The following is an 18,334-nucleotide window of genomic DNA, read 5'->3' on the forward strand; positions in this document are numbered from 1 at the left end:
CTAGTCGAACAACTAAAATGTCTTCTTTTTTTATCCACACTATACAGTTAGAGCATAAAGCAGTCTGAACGTAAACAGTTTGTGCTGAGAATAAAATACTTTTGCAACTATGGTAATTTCTTTTAATATTACTCTCAAAAATGTACATAACATAAAGGCCACACATGGGAACGCTCCGTCTCCATTTAGAGGGGAAGGTGAGGGTAGTTTTGACATAAATATATAGGAACGAAAAACAGTCTCTTTAAGTTCAAGATGCCATTTTCTTGTCCATCTGCATCATTTGCTTCAGCCGAATCCCCTTCGCTCTTCATACTTGCTCTTATTTTCCACCCCCCCCCCCCCCATCCCACCCTATTCCCCGAGCAGTTTAGCTTGCCAACTCCCTCACTACCTCTCCTATCCACCTCCCTTTATCCGCCTCTCCCGCCTCCACAGTCTCTGGTTGCCCCTCCGTTTTCCATCACCCTGCCTGGTTAATGACATTGTTAATGACGGGAAATGAGCTTGGTAATGTCAACTGTAAAAGGTCCACAATGCAAGGGGGCGGGGCGGGGCTGAGAGTCACCTGGCTGGTCACTTCGGCATAGGCGGAGGAGAAGCAGCGGGGGAATGAGGCGTGAAAAGCGTGTGTTGATACCGATATCGCATGTCAGACATATATTTTTGGGACTTGTGAGTCATGGTTGTGTCCTTGGGGGGGGGGGGGGGGGGTGGATGGGGTGGAGGGGTTGGGGGGGGGGGGGGCGGAGGGATGAGGCGGTGGATAGTCGTCTGTCAGAATATGGGTGCAGCAGCTTTGCGTTGGTTTTTCTTTGTTCAATGGGAAGTCCGTAGTACAAGACCTCACTGGCTGGGGCGCGAAGAGGCCAAGTGGTCGCTGTGCTGGTTCTGGGCCCGAAACCGCAGCCTCTGCTTGTTCTTCTTCTTTGGTTCTTTGGATCGCTGCTTCCCTGAGCCTTCAGGGTAGACAGAAAGAAAAAAGAAAGATTAGTTATCCCTTTAATCAGTTATACCCAAAGATTGTTAGTATCGTCTATCATGTGTTTCATACAACCTCGTGTCAGTCTTTCTACTCAGTGTAATGAGATCTGTTTCTTGTACAAATGTTACATGACGGCTACGTTTGGATTACCGGCCGAGCAAAGCAGCCAACTGCCCTGGGGCTCCAGACCCTAGGGGCATCTGGAGGCCAAAGGTTGTCTGTGTGACAATTACCTAGAAGTAACTTGAAGTTGATTAATTGTAAATCAGCTTGAAACACAATAAAACTGTAAATGCCCACACAAATGTCAGGGTAGGGTTAGGGGCGCTTCCTGGACGCTTCCTTAACTCATAATACTTTAATACAGAAATATGTAGACACAAAATTCACAAGAAAACTCCAAGGAAATATGCTTTCAAGCTATCCAAATGTCTTTTGATAATACCGTAATTATGTTATACATAAATAAGGTGACCCTATGACCCTGTCTTTTATTTTGCCCCTGTGTCAAAATGTTGTCCAATCTCTTTATATATTTAGTTGATATTAGGCCTACAATGTGCATATCTTTACACAAAAGGTTCTGCCAACAGCGGAACTTGAGCATGGTAATATACAAATTACGGTTGGTTTCTGGGCCAAATGGGTTTAGGGAAGCTCACCCTGCACATAATAAACGTCCTCTCTCTTTCCAGTTTTCTGACAAAAGTGTGTTGGCTGAGTCCTTATAAGGAGGCCTCTATAAGATACAACAACAACAACCCAAAATATCATCTTTTATCAGATATTTTGTTTGCGAAAAGACCCATGCAGTGTCTCACAGAAACAGCAGTTACGTCACATAAACTCATTGAGCTGGACTCAATATAAAGAGATTGTTGGCAACGGTTTGGTGCTGCACTAAGCATATCTGCTTTACTGCACCAGGGACAGGGCTGCGGTACTACTGACTCAACTCATCACAAGGACTTCAAATAGGAATGTTTTTGAGTATTACCTTCATCGGGTAAGAATTAGCCATGGCAAACAACCAAGGATAAAGCAACATATTGATGGGTGCAAAGGATAGCTTTTCAAGCAACAAATTAATGACCTGTGAGCTCCACTTCGATTGATTTTACTGTAAACTGTAGTGTGTAAAAGCAAACTAATGAAAAAGACTGCTGTGGAATGGATTATGTGAACTCAACCTGCTTATTTTGGGCTGGAGAGCTCCGGATTTGGGGCTTGAGCTTGGATTTGATTACACTGTCGGAAAATGTGAAAAAGGTGATGGAATAGGAAGATAACCACTTGGGAAAATGTTGGTTTTAACTACAAGCTGCTAAAAATGAATCAAAGTGTGCTTAGAATAATGATGCCTCGTAAAGATACCGAAAAGGTCTTTAATGCCTTACAAGTTCTCCAATTTTTCTCAATGAAAATGGTAAGATTATATAAAGAAGTCAACCTAAGATGAAGGAACACATATCAGGTCTTGGTTTGCTTCAACCTTCATGACTTAATCTCTGTTGTCTGTTCAGCGCAACACTTTTCAACTGTCACTGCAATAGAAAGAGAAGATAAGTATGGGAAGTTGCATAACTCTCTTTTCCAAGTTGGAAAGGTCCCCCAGCCCAAGGTTAATCCAACCCAGGTTTCGCTGGGAAGGGCAAAGCATGCTGGGAACTGACTTCCTGCTCTCATGGAAGCTTGTGTGGTGGAGGTTCTGCACCCCCGGCTCTCTGTGACAGAGCAAACTCTGGCTACCGAACCGCAAGGCAACAATCCGGCTGCCAAGGCCACAAATAAGATAACGAGGTGTGTGTGCGAGATGTATGTGTGCAAGGAGGGGAGTGAGTGTGAGGGAATTTAAGGGAAAAGAAAATCTAATGGGGGGAAAAGTGGAGTAAGGCTTGGATGATGAGACGCTATCTGGATCCTGATCTAGAACACAAAGAAACAAGCCACGCTATGGTTCGCTGAGGGGCGAAGCACCGGAAAACGCTGCAGAAAAACAAGTCCTGTCGTTTCTCTGAATGATTCTCGGCCTTATTACTGCACTTGTTCAAGCTTTTTCTCTCACGAAAAATAGGTAACCGTGTGTAAAATGAGGGCATTATCTCTAATTGCCTTCTCATATGTGCTGGCATTGTAGTGGCCTTTAATGTGCCCTCACCAAAGACCTGTTTCTTATGCTCAGGGCTACACTGTGAGGTACATTTGAAAATATTCACTCATTTAAGTCGACACGCGTGAGAACTCAAGATATTGCCTTGCTAATAGGGTCTCCCAATTAATAATACAGATGCATGCAAACATCAAACCATCTCAGAGCTAGTTCCTGCAATTCATGTAATCTTGTTATTTGGAATCAAGTTGCCAATCTGAGCCTTGGTAATAAAGTTTCTCGCACACAGCTCCCAGTTAAAATCACCCTTTGAAAATAACGTTCAAAACTCTTCCATCAAAATCTCATGGCCTCCAATTGCAAAATACTACCCGGACACTTTGTACACTTGCTTTACTGATTCCACTTTAGATGTGTTGCATGACTTACGGAATGATAATGTTCATTAAAGTACTGTAAATCTGGAGCTGAAGGGCATTTGGCCTATAGGTTCTTTTTTTCCTAATTGCTCTTTAAAGAGGTCATTTTTATTCAAAACAGTGTTGCTAGGTGCCTGATAAATACGGCTTTCAATGCAATCAACTCAAGACAAATTACATTTGATGGCAATAAAGTGCATGGTGCAGCATTAAACTCCCTCTGAAATGGGTAAAGACTTGGTGGGCCCTTTCTTGGACACAGGGCTGCATTTAAACTGAAAAAGGCCTGCATTTACAGCAATTGCTTGAAACACAAATACATATGTGAGAGTTAAGTTAAAAAGTACTTTTCCTGGCTAGTTCAGAACTGGGCAGGAGATCTGTAATCCAAAGGGTTTTACACTTCCTGTAACAGTGCTTATAACACACCCAGGCACACACTTATCCACACAATTAACTGCAGGAAAGATGCAAACTCAGCAGCTGCATCGAGTCCAAAAGGTATATGATCTAGATATATTTCATAGGTAGACCTTCACTGAAAAGTTATCTTTCATGTATAAAACAACCGTAAAACTTTGACATTGATATGATCATTTCACTTCCCCCCTACCTTTTTTTTTTCTTCATATTTATCACTTATGAGCTATATTTTATACTAGGGGAAATGGGCAAACACGCAGAAATAACCCACTTCAATGGTAGCTTTTTCAAGCATTCAAGCTTAAAACAGCAGAGGACAGTATCTGCACTTTTTTAAGTTTGAGATACTTGTAGCATATATACTTTAAAGCACATACTTTTGTCTAAATGATACAAATATAGTCTCTGCAACATTTTACAAGCAGTTTGGCAAACAGCCAACATCCTTTTTTTCTAGGGCTGTTGTCTTTTGTTACTGGTTCCTATGATGTGGTATTGGTTGTAACAAGTTGATGACAGCTGTCAAGGCAGTTAGGCAAATCATCATTCAGCACATGGGATGTAGAAAAAAAAAGTAATGAAAGACTTTCCAGCAGGAACCAAAAACACTGTTTTCCAGTCATCACTTTAAAATGCTACCATTATAAATCACCAGACTCCGGATATATAACTATATGGTGTGGAGTCTTACAAAATCCACCATACTGATGAGATCTACTTTTATTAATTTGTTTGTCAAAAGATAATGACAATACTGACTTGATCACTTTCCCTGAAGCTACTGAAAACTCTCAATCAGACTCAATGCAAGAAAATATTGAAGTATTCACCTCAAACTCTTTAAACTGACTGATGACACCTACATTACAATCTAATACCATATTTTATAACCCAATCTCAATGCTGACAGCTAGAGGGCAACCAATCCCCACACAAGCCCCCTTCCCCCAGCATCTGATACAAAAGAGATGACCTATCATATCTACCCAAGAACTCCCATTTAGCCTTTCCCCCAGGGCAATGCGCATTCTGAACACTGAGCTTTCATCATCTCATATGTACAGCCGATGTAATCACTTAAGCTGATTACCAGGGTTCACAGAGGAAACAGTTTAATTTGCCTGGAAAGAAATTATTAAGTCATCTCGATTGCTTTCAAAACCAAGAAACAAATTCACAAATCTTAGAGCATGTTAAGATAATTTTGTCTTGGAAGGCACATTATGCTTCAAATCATTTACTGTCACACATTTAGTGTGTCTCGTCCTAACTGGGGATCAAATCAAGTTGTATGGCTTTTATCACAAAATTATAATCCTTCTTCTTTCCGGTTTGGATGCATTGGCTATCACTACAGAAAACCATAATTCAACCGATGTTTAGTTTAACTTCAAAGATACAATCTCCCTCTGCCAGTTTGACGTTTGTGTTTGTGTTTGAAATGAAAATTCAATCAAACCAACAAACAAAAATCTGAAGAGCAAATCAAAATGTTTTGTATTTCTGAATCAGAAGCAGAGCCTGCGGTGGGATGGTTGTTTTCCGCTGTCAACAATGACCTTTCCGGGATCCTTTGATGTCCATGCATGTGTGCGAGCTTTTCTGAGTGATATACTTGCCCTTTATGCCTGTACATTAGTGATCTTGGGCTTCTATATCACCTATGTGAGCTTGAGAAATACTTAGTGTCATTTCCAATCTTTTCAGCTGCCAAACCAGTGAGCAAAGAAATATTAAACTTCTATGCACGCACTGTGGTGGACGTTCATCTCAAATGCACCGCTTTTTCTTCCACATCATTCTCCTTCTCCCTTTTCCCCTCTCCATGTCCCTGCGAGCGCTATTTGAGGCTCTCAGCAATAATAGAGACGACTGCATGGTGAAGGTCCAACTAAGAGTTAAGCGCTATTAGACATATCATATTATTAGGGCTCGCACTCCAGAATAATATCTCCTTGCGGAGCGGCAATATGACTACTTGTCCAACTGATGCCCTGAAAGATAATCAGTCAAATCCATATCCAGGGGGAAGGAAGCCAAAGCCAAAGCCCGCTTCATCTGTGTCAGAGCTAATATCTGTGTTTTGGAAAAAGGGACCAAACTCAAGAACTTTACATTAGAGAAATTCTGCATAATGCAACAGTGTTGTTTTCTCTGGCTTTTATTGACCTTTTTGTCACCAGCAAAGTTCATGAATCTTTCCCCGCTGTGTTGGCCCTGAGGCTACAGCAGGGGTATGTGCATGGTACCCTATAATCACCTAGGCCATGACCTGCTTAAAAAGAGCAAAGCACCGACTGTCGTCACAGGCCAAGCGATTTCATCCTCTAACGGCTCCGGCGGCAGTGCAGGAATCGAAGGCCTAATCTTATCTCCATTGCTTGCGGTTTGAGAAAAATCGATGGCTGACCTCGAGAAGGCATTAAGACATACGGTAAATGGCATCCTATCCTGCTGAAAACTCTCCTCTGCTCTCCTGTTACCCCATCCCTCCACTCAACGCAGACGGTCAATGAATAACATTCGTAAGACAGGGAGGGGGGTTGACAGAAGAAAAGAAAAACACCCAAACAATTTTTAAGAAGATTCGGATGGACTTAAGGAAGGTAAAGCCGGAATTTTTGGCGGCTCGTCATTTTCATAAACAGGCCAAAGCGGAGGCCATTATTTGTGAGGGAAGGAGAGAAGTACTGGCGCCAGTGAGATTTGATTTCAGTGGCAGAAATTGGATTAGCAGCCATTAAGGGCCTCCTCACACATACATTTAGAATGCTGCGAAGGGGAAAGGTTCTGCAGCCAGCCAGGGCTCTCTGTGCTCACACAACGACAACTCCTCTGTCTGGGGAAAGGTTACTGATGTTCACAGTGCCCTATTATGATGCTGAACTTTGTTTCAGATGATTTATAGGTGGGACACAGTGGTGGGACCTCAAGTGGGCAATAGTTCATTAAGGTGTAGCCGAGAAAACAGCCACATTTTTGATTTTTATGCTGTTGTTTACCTACAGAGAAATGCTGTAGAGAAGTTTGCCATTTGGATAATAGAACATGATACAGATGAAAATAATGCTTAAGTGTAAGAACGAGTACATTTGTAACAAAGTGAAAAAGCTACAATATTATGGAAGGAAACTCCTGGGAAATACTGCAGCAAAGAACCAGACGTCAGATGTAGGAAAAAAGAAATCAGCCTTTTGACAGAGAGGACAATCATTTACAAGAAGCTCATCTTGCCAACCAACTGACAAGAGGCTCTCTGCACAGCGTCACTTAGCCCTAACAAGGTTACTGTGGATCACACTCTTTCATTCACTCTTTCATTCTTTTGGTTCTCTTTCCCCCCCCCCCCCCCCCCCCCCCACGCTCTGCTTACTATCACCACGCGGCGAGGCGAGAATGATTTAAAACATACGCATTCCGATTTTAAAAAGCTAATGTTGGGATTAGGTCGGTCATTATTTTCTCATCTATGGCCCAGTGGAGGATCTACGCAGAGATTTTAAAAAGCAGGTTAGCTCACCGCTCCGCTCTTTGATGCTTCGTTTCACTGACAGTAAGTTAAAGCGAAAACCCGGCTCGGAGATTAACGTCTCTAAGCGGAGAAGTCCCGGCAATACATGCATGACTGACACAGTGATTAATACGCCTGATGGTCAGTGCAGACAGCGTGTTTTTTCCCCCTCTGGAGAAGCTCGATCACACCAGCGAGAAGCAGCCACATCCCAGAATGGCTAGAGAACAGATGATGACCCTGCACATTAAAGTTCTTCTCCATCAGTCTAAGTTCAAAGTCATGCTCTGTTGCATTTCCCAACACGGGAACCATTCCCTTGTTGTCACCTCTGGCTCCCAAGGTAGGGTAGAAACCTTCCATGACAGATGTTAAATTAGGCCAACTTCCAAAAAGCTTAAAAACTAAGAACTGGTTTTCCAGAGCTATTTCCTCTATTACACCTTCACTTAAACACTTGTGCTGTGTTTGAGAAATGCTGGAAAGTTGGGAATTACTTCTTCCTACTGTAATAGGAAAAAATAAATGGCATAATCCCTTAGGTCAGATTTCCAAGTCGGAAACCTTGGGCAAGATTTCTTAGGTTTCAGAGGCGCACTTTGATGCTGGCATGTCAACATGGCACAGTAATCCTTGAAACACTCCTTAAATTGATATACAGCATTGCCTTCTAGGAATACATGAAATCTCTTTAAACATCTGTGTTGCAAAAAGTCCCTTTAAACAACCCCAAAGCCTTTAAAACCATGCCTCACATCTTCCGAGGTATTCACTGACTATCAACAGCTAGCTGAGCCCCTGTGACTGCACGTAGTCCTCCAGAAGTGAAGCTCACACACCCACCAACTCTAAACAAAACCAAGGGGCTGAATGCAGGCTCACCAAAAATGGGCAAGTATTGTATTCACAGCATTTCAGCAGAATGGGACAAACAAGGAGAAAATGTATTTCCTTTTTCCTTATCTTTAACAGCTTTATATGCATCATGCACAGGAACTTTTTCAATTATACATCACAACGGAATACAAATGTATGCCTTCTAAACTGCAACAACGGGCTACAATGGTTAAGTTTCCTCATCTCAGTGGTATAGCGGTTCAGCCATTATTCCTAAATGTCTGGTGGGGGTAACAGACACAGAAAAGAGGAAATTAGGTCTGAGGAGTTAAATCACATGACGTGATATGGTTTTTGGGCAATGAAACCCTGCCAACTGTTAAGGTTTACCAACTTCCGCTTGAAGCTGCCAAAACATAACAACTTGCCGTTGAGAGCAGAACTCTGTACGCACCATGTCACCCCCTGCAGCAATGAGAGTTTGTTTGAATAGAAGCCTGATGTTTGTGACATAGCCAATACAAAACTTGGAAAATGTGCGAGCCAAGAGGTTTGTTACTCTAACTCCATTATTCAGCTTTGAATTAAGGCATATAACATTATCGACTTTTTTTTCATTGTGTCAGTGGAGAAACGTCAGCAGCCAGGCAGGCATCACGAGGGGCTCGCTCTGTCTGATGCGCCTGGAAACCGCAGGACTCAGAGAGAAGTGAGCAGCCCTCTCTGCGGTCTGATATCTCCTGACTGACTCATCGACACATCTGGGTCTAAGTATATGCTCCGTGGGGCTCTCCTGCCCCACGGGCACTTTGGTAAATGAGGGATAATTAGCTTTAGTTGACTTTAATGAATGGCTTAATGTTGTGTTTCATTTCTGATGAGAAAAATATAAAGCTCTGCACTTATCAAAGGGAGGCCCCTGCGCCGATGTTCCTCAAGGCATGCCGCTGGTGTTTGCTTTTGCATTCGTTGTGTGTACGGGGGCGAGGCGGGCTGAGCTGAAGATAGCTGCAGCATACGAGGGAGTGGTTTTCAAATGTGACCGCCGATCCGAAGATCAGGAAACCTGCTGGGGTATACAGTAGCAAATTCATCATTCTAGCAGGGAAGTTACTACAGATGTGGACTCTGTTTGTCTTTACAGAAAGCTAGGGAAGGGCCAAAGCACTCCGTTTTGATTTCCACGTCTTCTATATCAAGACGAGGCCTCCATAAAGGCTTTGATAATTCCCACATGCTTTGATATAAAGCAGGAAGTGTCTCCCAGAGTTATGATTGTCATTCATCTTGGTTTCCGATTAAGTGTATTGCATTGAGCTGATGGAATTAATTATTTTCAACAGGCACAAGATACCGCAGAGATTTATTTGTTCCATTCAATCTATGATTACAAGCTACTCTCAAGCTACTCTGATATAACTGTCATCTACATTTCCAGGTCTTTACACTGACACACTATCACTGGTGGCTGCAGCTCCATGTAGTTCATTATCTTTGCAGTGCCATTAAGAAGTAAAAGCTTTTAAAAGCTGGACTTGGCAGAACAGCTTAGTACTTTTACACACTACCTTTTCTTTTATACAGCAATCAAGCTTGGCATCTTTTGAGGAATAGCATGAACACACACACTCCAGAGGATCTCAACAATCTCACTGTGTGAAGCAGCACCCCACCAGGATTAACTGTGCACTCTCTAAAAGCACCCTCAAACTGACACTGGATCAAGGCAGGAAAAGCACATCCTCATCCGGGGAGGCGAATCTGCATTTCCAGGATCTGTTGAGTCTGGGCCTTGGGTAACGTAGGATTGGGGAAGGGGGCGGGTCAACCCCCAACAGAGGGCCCTGGCTTGGGGATTTACCTGGCTCAGCCCCCTCTCATGAGCCTCTAGGTCTTCACAAACAATCCCTCTGCACTTCACCCCACTTTATGGAGAGGAATAAAATGTTAACTAAGCCATGGCACGCAATATGGTGCGCTAAGAATAGGGGGCTTTCTGTACCCTTATGGGGTTTTAAGGTGTAGGAGGGACGCATGGATGAGGGTTTCAACAACAATGTTCAAACCCTTACTACTAGTAGTACATTCCTACAGTCAAAGGGAGGGTGTTATTCCCGTTATTTGGACCGTACCAACCCTATCTAAAAATAACGTTCCCATACGAGTTAAATGCAATCGCAATTTCTAAGGATTTTCAAAGGCAGTTTCAAACACGTGGTTAATGTACATTGATACAAAACTAAATAAAACAGCAACAGCTAGGTTTAATGAAACATCAGGGTTTGGCTTAGTAATGAAAACAAAACTCTGATCATGACCACCTAATCTACTGTGGTCTTTCACCACAGGTAAGCCAATGGTGGTGTCAGAGATTACGGTGGTGTAAGGAGCTCTGTTCTGCTCATTACTGGATGAACTATAGGACTACATCACAGCGAATAACTATGCCGTTTCTTTACTCCGATGTCTTCCACACGGATCATTAACTTGTGGAGTTCTGACTAAAATGATTCCGCTAAATGTATCTCAATTAGCTAGTAAAATGTTTAAAAGAACCCCAATGGTAGATCTGCCACCGCTATCACTTTGCTATGTAAGAGCAGAAAGCTAGGTGATGGGGTCTTATTGACTATATTGCGATCAAGAACAAGGTCACCACAAATATCCACAAAGTCTTCATCATTGTTGCACATGTGTACAACAATGTGTTTGAGTTTTAAATCGTTTTTTTTTTACCTCTACCAAGGAGGTTAAACTTTCTAAATCAGTTAGTCTGTTTGTCAGAAGGATTACGGTAAAATTACCAGAATTCTCATGACATATGTTAGAAGCATGATCTAACGAAGAGCCCATTGGAATGAATCCAAATTACAGAGACATACACGCATTGTTTTTTCACTTATGGAAACAGCGTTGGCGGAAATCTGCCCTTTCAGAGTTCCGTTTTAGTGAGTATGTGTGTTCATGTGCGTGCACACTCTTCTCTCCTTAATTCCACCTGGTCTGCATCCTCCTGGTCTCTGTGGATCTGTAAGGGAACGAGGTAGGCTATAGGAGGAAATTGTCCAGCATGAGTCCCTCTTGATATCTCATTTCTGCACAAGTCCTTTTATCCGCCTGTCTCTGTACTGGGAAGCCCAAGGAGGAAATCCCTCACATGTTTGGACATGGAGCACAACTGTCCCAAAACAGGGCCAGACCCTAACAAGCGAGGAGCCAAGCTAAATCAGACGGGCTTAGACACTAAAACAAAGACAGGGGCCATCAGGATCATCGCGCAATCCCCGTGCAATGACCAGTGATGAGGGAATCAAGTCTGGCCGGGGCTTTTTGTTTTCTTTGATTGTTAGACTTACTCTCGAAAGGCACTGTTGTTCTTGTCTCCTGTGATGATCTAACAGACGGCACAGATTTTTCGATAAAAATAGCTCATTAGTTCACAGCGGAAGAAAGGCGGGGGAGGGTGTGTTTGATGTGTTTGCCGAGCTCCTGTTGCACGAGGGAGAGAGGTAAAGCCAATTCAGGAAGAGCGTGATCCTCTCTAAGGCCTGTGCTGCATCAAACACTTGTCAAACACCGGGCAGACAGACAGCTGAGTGGCTCTGACAGATCTGATCACAGACACAGCCAATAAGAGTCACCCGCCGCTCAGCTTCTCTATCCAGGCACCTCTATCCAGGCTCTCCCACTCTTGTCAATAATCCCCCTTCGACTCCCTCAAACACAAACAGAGGGCTTTGAGGCATATGGCAGACATTTTCTTGTTGTTTTTAGCTGTGTATGATTACAGTGCAATTTCAACGGTCATTTCAGGGTCTCACCTCGCAGAGGAGAGGTTTGTGTACTCCAGAAGGCGGCGGCAGCATCTGTCAGAGATGCATCAAGAGAAGGAGAAGGGAATCAAATCAAAGGGATGCTTAAGCTCCCACTAATCCGAAAGAAATGTCTCAAGGCCAGTTCGGGTTCACGGTCCTGAACCTTGCCACCCAGCGGGAAGGAGCATTTACGTTTGAAGGGATTTGATATGGTACCTGGGAATGGGTTGAGATCATGACACAGACCACTCAATCATGTCTTGAGGTTTTCCTCGGAGAGCCATCATCCTACATTTACTCTCCTGCCGAGCATATCACTCAAAATACAGACATGAGGAAAGTATTTGCCAAATGTGAGTACCCCAAATTAGGGAGGGGTCACCGACCGTACAAAATGTATAGATTCAGATACATTTGTAGGTATTTTACGGTGCATATTTGTATGACGTTTTGCAAAAACTGAATTTCCATTGAACTGCCATGTTAACTTAATGTATTATTTATATACAATATATATATTAACAACATGTTACATTTAATACTCCAAATATTGGTTTTCTTTCTTTTGGAAACCAAACAAATTGAAAAGAACCAGAGGCAAGTTAAGGATTGCTTCTCGCACCTACAAATGTAGATTAACAGTTAAATAGCAGCATATTTTAGGGTCAGAAATTCCCTTGTCTTTAACTTATAGGATGTCTCGAAGCACGGAAAACTTTTGCGTTTTAAACATAGACGTGGCAGCCAGTTGCGTTGCCACCATGTGGAAAAGAAATAGAAAATCAATGCTTATTAAAGTGTGTATTATTACCCCTCTCCAAACAAACAGTTCATTGTTACTGGCTCCAGACCAGTGAGTTTTCTTCACCTATCATATTAGCAGTTGATAACTGCAGACAGGCTTGTGTCTCAGGCTGTTGGTTCTACTGGGGAAAAGGGGCCTAGAAGAATACTTCACCCATAATGAGCATTTAAAAACTCACCCCATGGTACCTTGAGTTTGTGAAGAAAAGTTAAATTTTCTTGAATTCCTCCAAGATGAAATATAATTCAAAACTGATAAAGTTAATATGTTTTGATATACTTTTGCTGTTGTTAAATGCAGCCCCCCTTCACATCAATTTATCAAGAATTTCAAGGTTTTTTAATTCTTTGATCACCATGGACGCATGTCAGAAAAACAATGAGTTCTAGAATATCAATATTATTTTCATCATAAAACAATTCTAAGAATCTGAGGTCCAACTGGTTCAGTAATTAATGTTCAAATGTTCATTTTGTGGGTAAAGTATACCTTTAAGGTGAATGAGTTTAAGGTCAATTGCTCACCGGTGACATCACCTCAGTGTTTTTTTGTGTTGATGAGAGTGTAGTGCTCAACAACCTAGGTAAGTTAGCCCTGGCCTCTACTTACCACTATAATGGCTCTGCTTTCAGTCTGCATCACCCCTGTATTTGTCACCGTTAATTCACACACACTCACAGGCGAATGTGCAGCCAAAAGGCCAGCAGGTCTATACTTGCTGCTCTGTTGTGTCTGCATGTCTGTCCACGCTCACGGACATGAGTGGGTCAGAAGCCACAGCCTCGCTCTGAATCACCCGCTGTAATTAAAAGCTGTGATGTCTCCATAAAGACGCCCACCAGAGATGGAGAAAAAGAGGAAAAGAGGGTGGGAAGAGGTGGAGAAGAGAGAAGAGGGGCTTCTGGTGGCTGAACCGGTGCAACTGTGCACCAGATGTTTTCAGGCTTCCTTCTTTTCTCCTTCACGAAGCGTTGGCTGGAACGCTGTGCACCACGCATCCTCCGTTGCAGCTTGTTGATATGTGATACATGAGCGAGAGAGTGTCATTCGAGTGCTAGACAGGAAAAGAGAATGGAAACAGGGACAGGGAAAAGAGTGTATAATGTGGCGACTTGTTCTGCCTGTGAGGTCGGTTTTATTGTTTGGCGGTGTATGTTACGCTTTTCTCACACTGGCGACGTTAACGTGTGTGTCTGTATGTGCGGGTTCATCCTCATCTGCCTTGTGTGGCGGAGACGGGGAGATAAAGAGAGGTGGCAGCAGTGTCGGGCTGGAGGTCTGGCAGACAGAGAAGGCGGGGGGTTCTACTGGGGAAAAGGGCCTAGAAGAATACTTCACCCATAATGAGCATTTAAAAACTCACCCCATGGTACCTTGAGTTTGTGAAGAAAAGTTAAATTTTCTTGAATTCCTCCAAGATGAAAAATAATTCAAAACTGATAAAGTTAATATGTTTTGATATACTTTTGCTGTTGTTAAATGCAGCCCCCCTTCACATCAATTTATCAAGAATTTCAAGGTTTTTTAATTCTTTGATCACCATGGACGCATGTCAGAAAAACAATGAGTTCTAGAATATCAATATTATTTTCATCATAAAACAATTCACCATCAGTAGCACCATCAGACATCTGACCAACGCGGACTAAATGTGAGAAACTTCAACACAACGGCCTACTCCAATAGGGTCAGACACATATAGGCAGTTTTTTTTACAGCACTGATGCAGAAATAAAGTTGTATTTTGTTTGTTCCATATCATAAAACTTCCCCATTTCTAACAAATTCTAATAAAGTACAACATTTTCCAACAACTTTACGCCTGTCAGAGTTGAGAGCCTCTAAAACTACATTTAAATCATCAAACTCCAAATCCATACCAATGAAGTTTTTTAAAAGCTGGGTAAGCAGGTTTAATTACAGGTTTTACAGAATGCCACCCCTGAAGCTGTTCTGTAAAGTCTTTTAACACATCAACGTATCAATTTCTCCGATCAGCCTTCCGAGGAAACTATTACAAACTGCGGTCAATGGCAAACCTCCGTCAAATCACAAGTGCACGTCTCTGGCTGGATTTTTTATAAAAGACCGTAAAAAAAGAGAACGATATACGAGTCGAACCCTACTTCAAAGTTCTCATCACAAGCTGTTGCCATCCATCCCTGTAAAGACACAGAGCGTGTCTCGTCTGCTGTAAAAAATCACAGGGTGTAACAGTACAAACTGCCCGTCAAGGGAATGTTCGCTAAAGGCGCATTTTACGACCCTGACCGTGTCATGGGCAATATCAGCCCATATACTGCTCAGCGGGGGGAACTAGCTCCCGTTTGTGGGGCAAGAGAACATGAAAACATTCCACTTCTGTACAGTATCTCCCCCCTTTCTCCACCTCCTCCTCCTTTTTCTTCTCCCCCCCCTCCAGTTTGCTGCCACTTTGTTTGTTTGTGTACGTCTGTTTTTGATGGGGCTGTTGATGTCGGCACATATGTCTCATTTCCTCTGTTGGAGGGATCACAACGGAAGCCTCGCAACCAACGCAGTGTTACGACTGTTTGACAAAGCCGCGCAGAACAATATGTGCAAGGTTTTACAAGGCTTACAAATGTGCCATTCAGGTCATGATTTTCTCCTAGTCTTGGAGTATAAAACATCAACTTCTGGAGATTTCTTGCCTGTCAAATCGACATCTACTGTACTTAACATCAAATCATTTTCGGGAAGTTATCTACATTTATCATCTCTGCCAATATGAATGACTTGGTTTGCTTGTTTTATTACAGATTACCTACAAACTGCCACGATTTCCATCAACCTTGGAGAAAGGGTGTATCATGCCTCAAGAAGGAACCCATTCAATCTTTGAGTGGCTAAGAATCACGGGCAGATACACAATGACTTTTTAGCATTGCGAGCTATGGCCTGGCCTTGGCAGAGGTCTATGCTTTCCGAGTGCCCTTCAGGTTGAAATATCAATAATATAGCGAGTCAAACAAATAAGAGGTGTGCTGTATTGAGTGTGTGTACATCGGTCTACAAAAGGCAGTTTAGCAAAACCAAAACTCAACTGGGCCAAAGAGTGTGAAAAGAAAACTCTCCACTCACACTCCCCCTCTGTCTTCCTGCTTGGGAAAGACCAGATGACAATACTGTTGAGTATGGCGCCCCAGCGAGCGCAGCTGACCCCTCCTCTTCCATCCCTCCACCCCCTGGTCTTTGAAAGGCCTCCACATGTTTATGGCTCATGCCTGTGGTATGACGATGGATTCTCCATGTAAAAGCCAGCAGGATCATGGGGTGTTTCAAATATTGCTCTCTGAAGACAGTTGCTGACAAAATGACAACAGCCATATTTATTTTGGTCAGAGAGCAGGGGCACTTAGTGGGAAGTTAATCAGAGACACCCCCTCCAACTCCTGCTAACCCCGGGCTTCCAGGATCATTCCCCCCTTCACCCCCAAGAATAAGGAATGTACCCAGGGCAGACAAGTCTTAAAGACTACTGGTAATGACTTTCTCCTCCGACAGAAGATTTAACACGGCCAAACTGCATGAAAGGAAGAAAAATAAACCCCAAAAGTTTGGTTTGAGAACATCAGCATAAAGCAAGTTACCAATTGATTGCCAATCCAGACATGAGCCTACTGATAATCAATTTTCATCTGGTTAGGATGAGATATGAAACACAAACACAGAGACGGCGGGGGAAAACAGAATAATCTACGGCAGAGATTTGCAAATATGTTATAGCAGAAACTGAACTTGTAATAATTTGAGACTGTGACCGCGGCAGTGACCATAACCGCCATTGGCATTGGGATGCTGGTGACCTGGCCAAGTCACTGACAGGTTGATGGGTCTTTCCTCTTCACCCTATTCACTACAGCACAGCGAGAGGATTTCAAGTTCATCTCAGCTTTACAGATTCACAGTTGTGTGTACAGCATGAGGAAATCCTTATTATGTTTCAAGCTTTTTCCCATTTTCACAACTAGATTTCTGCAGTATTTATTAAATGAATGAACGAAGCAAGCTAAGGGGTTGTCTCAGTCAGACACCAAAGTCAGGCCTTGTGTCCGGAGCCAGGCTATCCATGCCGTCCAAGGGAGGCGGGCTGCTTCTGAGGCCTTCCCACCAGCTACTGTGTCAGCCCCTATGGAGCGGCCTTATTAAATGAAGATTAAGCTGTGGCTCCCCCAGTCACAACAGGCTGTGGTGCGAGGCACACATAATCACTATGACAGGTCGGCTGCCAATTAGTGCTCTCCTTCTGTCCTGGGAAAACGCTCTTCACTCGGCTCCCGCTGGCGGGAAGAACTGATCCGGATTGTCCGTGATATTACCCAGGCCAGAGATCGCCGTTAATCACCAAACGTCATTCCAATGTGTCAGGAATCAGAGCTGGACTTGTCATCTGTGCACCAGCTCTCCCAACAGTCCTGACTTCCCGTAGAACACACCCGGAGAACATTAATTGGAATAATGAGATAAGTACATGAAGGAGTAGAAGTGCTGTGACTTCAGAGTGGTGGAGAGTTCTTCTGCTGAGAGGAAAAAGAACATGCTCCATCAATTGGACTTAAGTTGAAAGCGTGCATCTGTTTAAAGAAAAAGAAAAAGCTGGCCTCATGCTCGAAGGCAACACATCCAGAAATGTGTTTGCATGTGAGGTTTCCAAGCCAAACACAGGCCAGACTCAGATGTGATCACACTGACTGCGTAACTAAAACGCTCAAAAGTGAAGGGTATCTTTCGCCAGAGCTTAAACCTCTTGGCTCGTCGAGTATAAACACCAAAATTGTGTTTCACACGCTCGTACGCACGCACGCGAGTTAACTGCTTGCTCGTACGCAAAGGCTGCCAGTAACCGGAATCGTTTGGTGTCTCGTGCAGGGTGCGCTACAGACAAGGCGGTTAAGCTTCCTCCAGAGCGGATTTGAGGCAATCACCATTGCTCTGTGCATCGTTTTACAGGAGCAGAGGCTTTGGAGCAGATGGTTCGCAGACGGGGAGGACCAGGAGGTCCACAGCACATCGGATTCACCGCAGAACCACAGACAGAACCTGGCTTACATCCCACTAGTCAACCAAATACCTCCTGGTCGATTCAGGGCGGATCTGGGTTCACTTTGGTCCCCTGTGCCAGACTGTAGGTGCTTGCTGGGTAAATTAAACAACTGCCCGCCTGTCTGTCATGCCAATGGCCTTAAATACAGACTTGCAGGGTCTTCAGATGTCACACTGCGGAGGAGGGATGAGGTGATAGACTGTGTCTTGTTGTCTCCTACACCCCAGCCACAGACTGTGTAACTTGTTTGTCCAGGGTTTCAAATTGATGGCAAGGGGAATAGACTGGGCATCATGGCTAGTTATCACAGTTACAGAACAAACACAGGCTGCACACAGAAGTTATGACAGACATTATTAGTGGT

General features: G+C 43.4%; 1 protein-coding gene across 2 annotated transcripts in view; it reads right to left on the bottom strand.

Annotated features, from left to right (window-relative positions):
* Positions 1-753: 753 nt before the first annotated feature.
* The window catches only part of rspo2 (R-spondin 2), a 57,613-nt gene continuing 40,032 nt past the window's right edge, over positions 754-18,334 (bottom strand). For both annotated transcript variants that reach the window (XM_034127895.1, XM_034127894.1), the window contains exon 6: positions 754-959. In XM_034127895.1, coding sequence (XP_033983786.1) covers positions 847-959 — 113 coding nt within the window. In that variant the 3' untranslated portion in view covers positions 754-846. The remainder of the gene's footprint in view (positions 960-18,334) is intronic.

The sequence above is a fragment of the Trematomus bernacchii genome, unplaced genomic scaffold (genome assembly GCF_902827165.1).
Source record: "Trematomus bernacchii unplaced genomic scaffold, fTreBer1.1, whole genome shotgun sequence".
Classification (NCBI taxonomy): domain Eukaryota; kingdom Metazoa; phylum Chordata; class Actinopteri; order Perciformes; family Nototheniidae; genus Trematomus; species Trematomus bernacchii.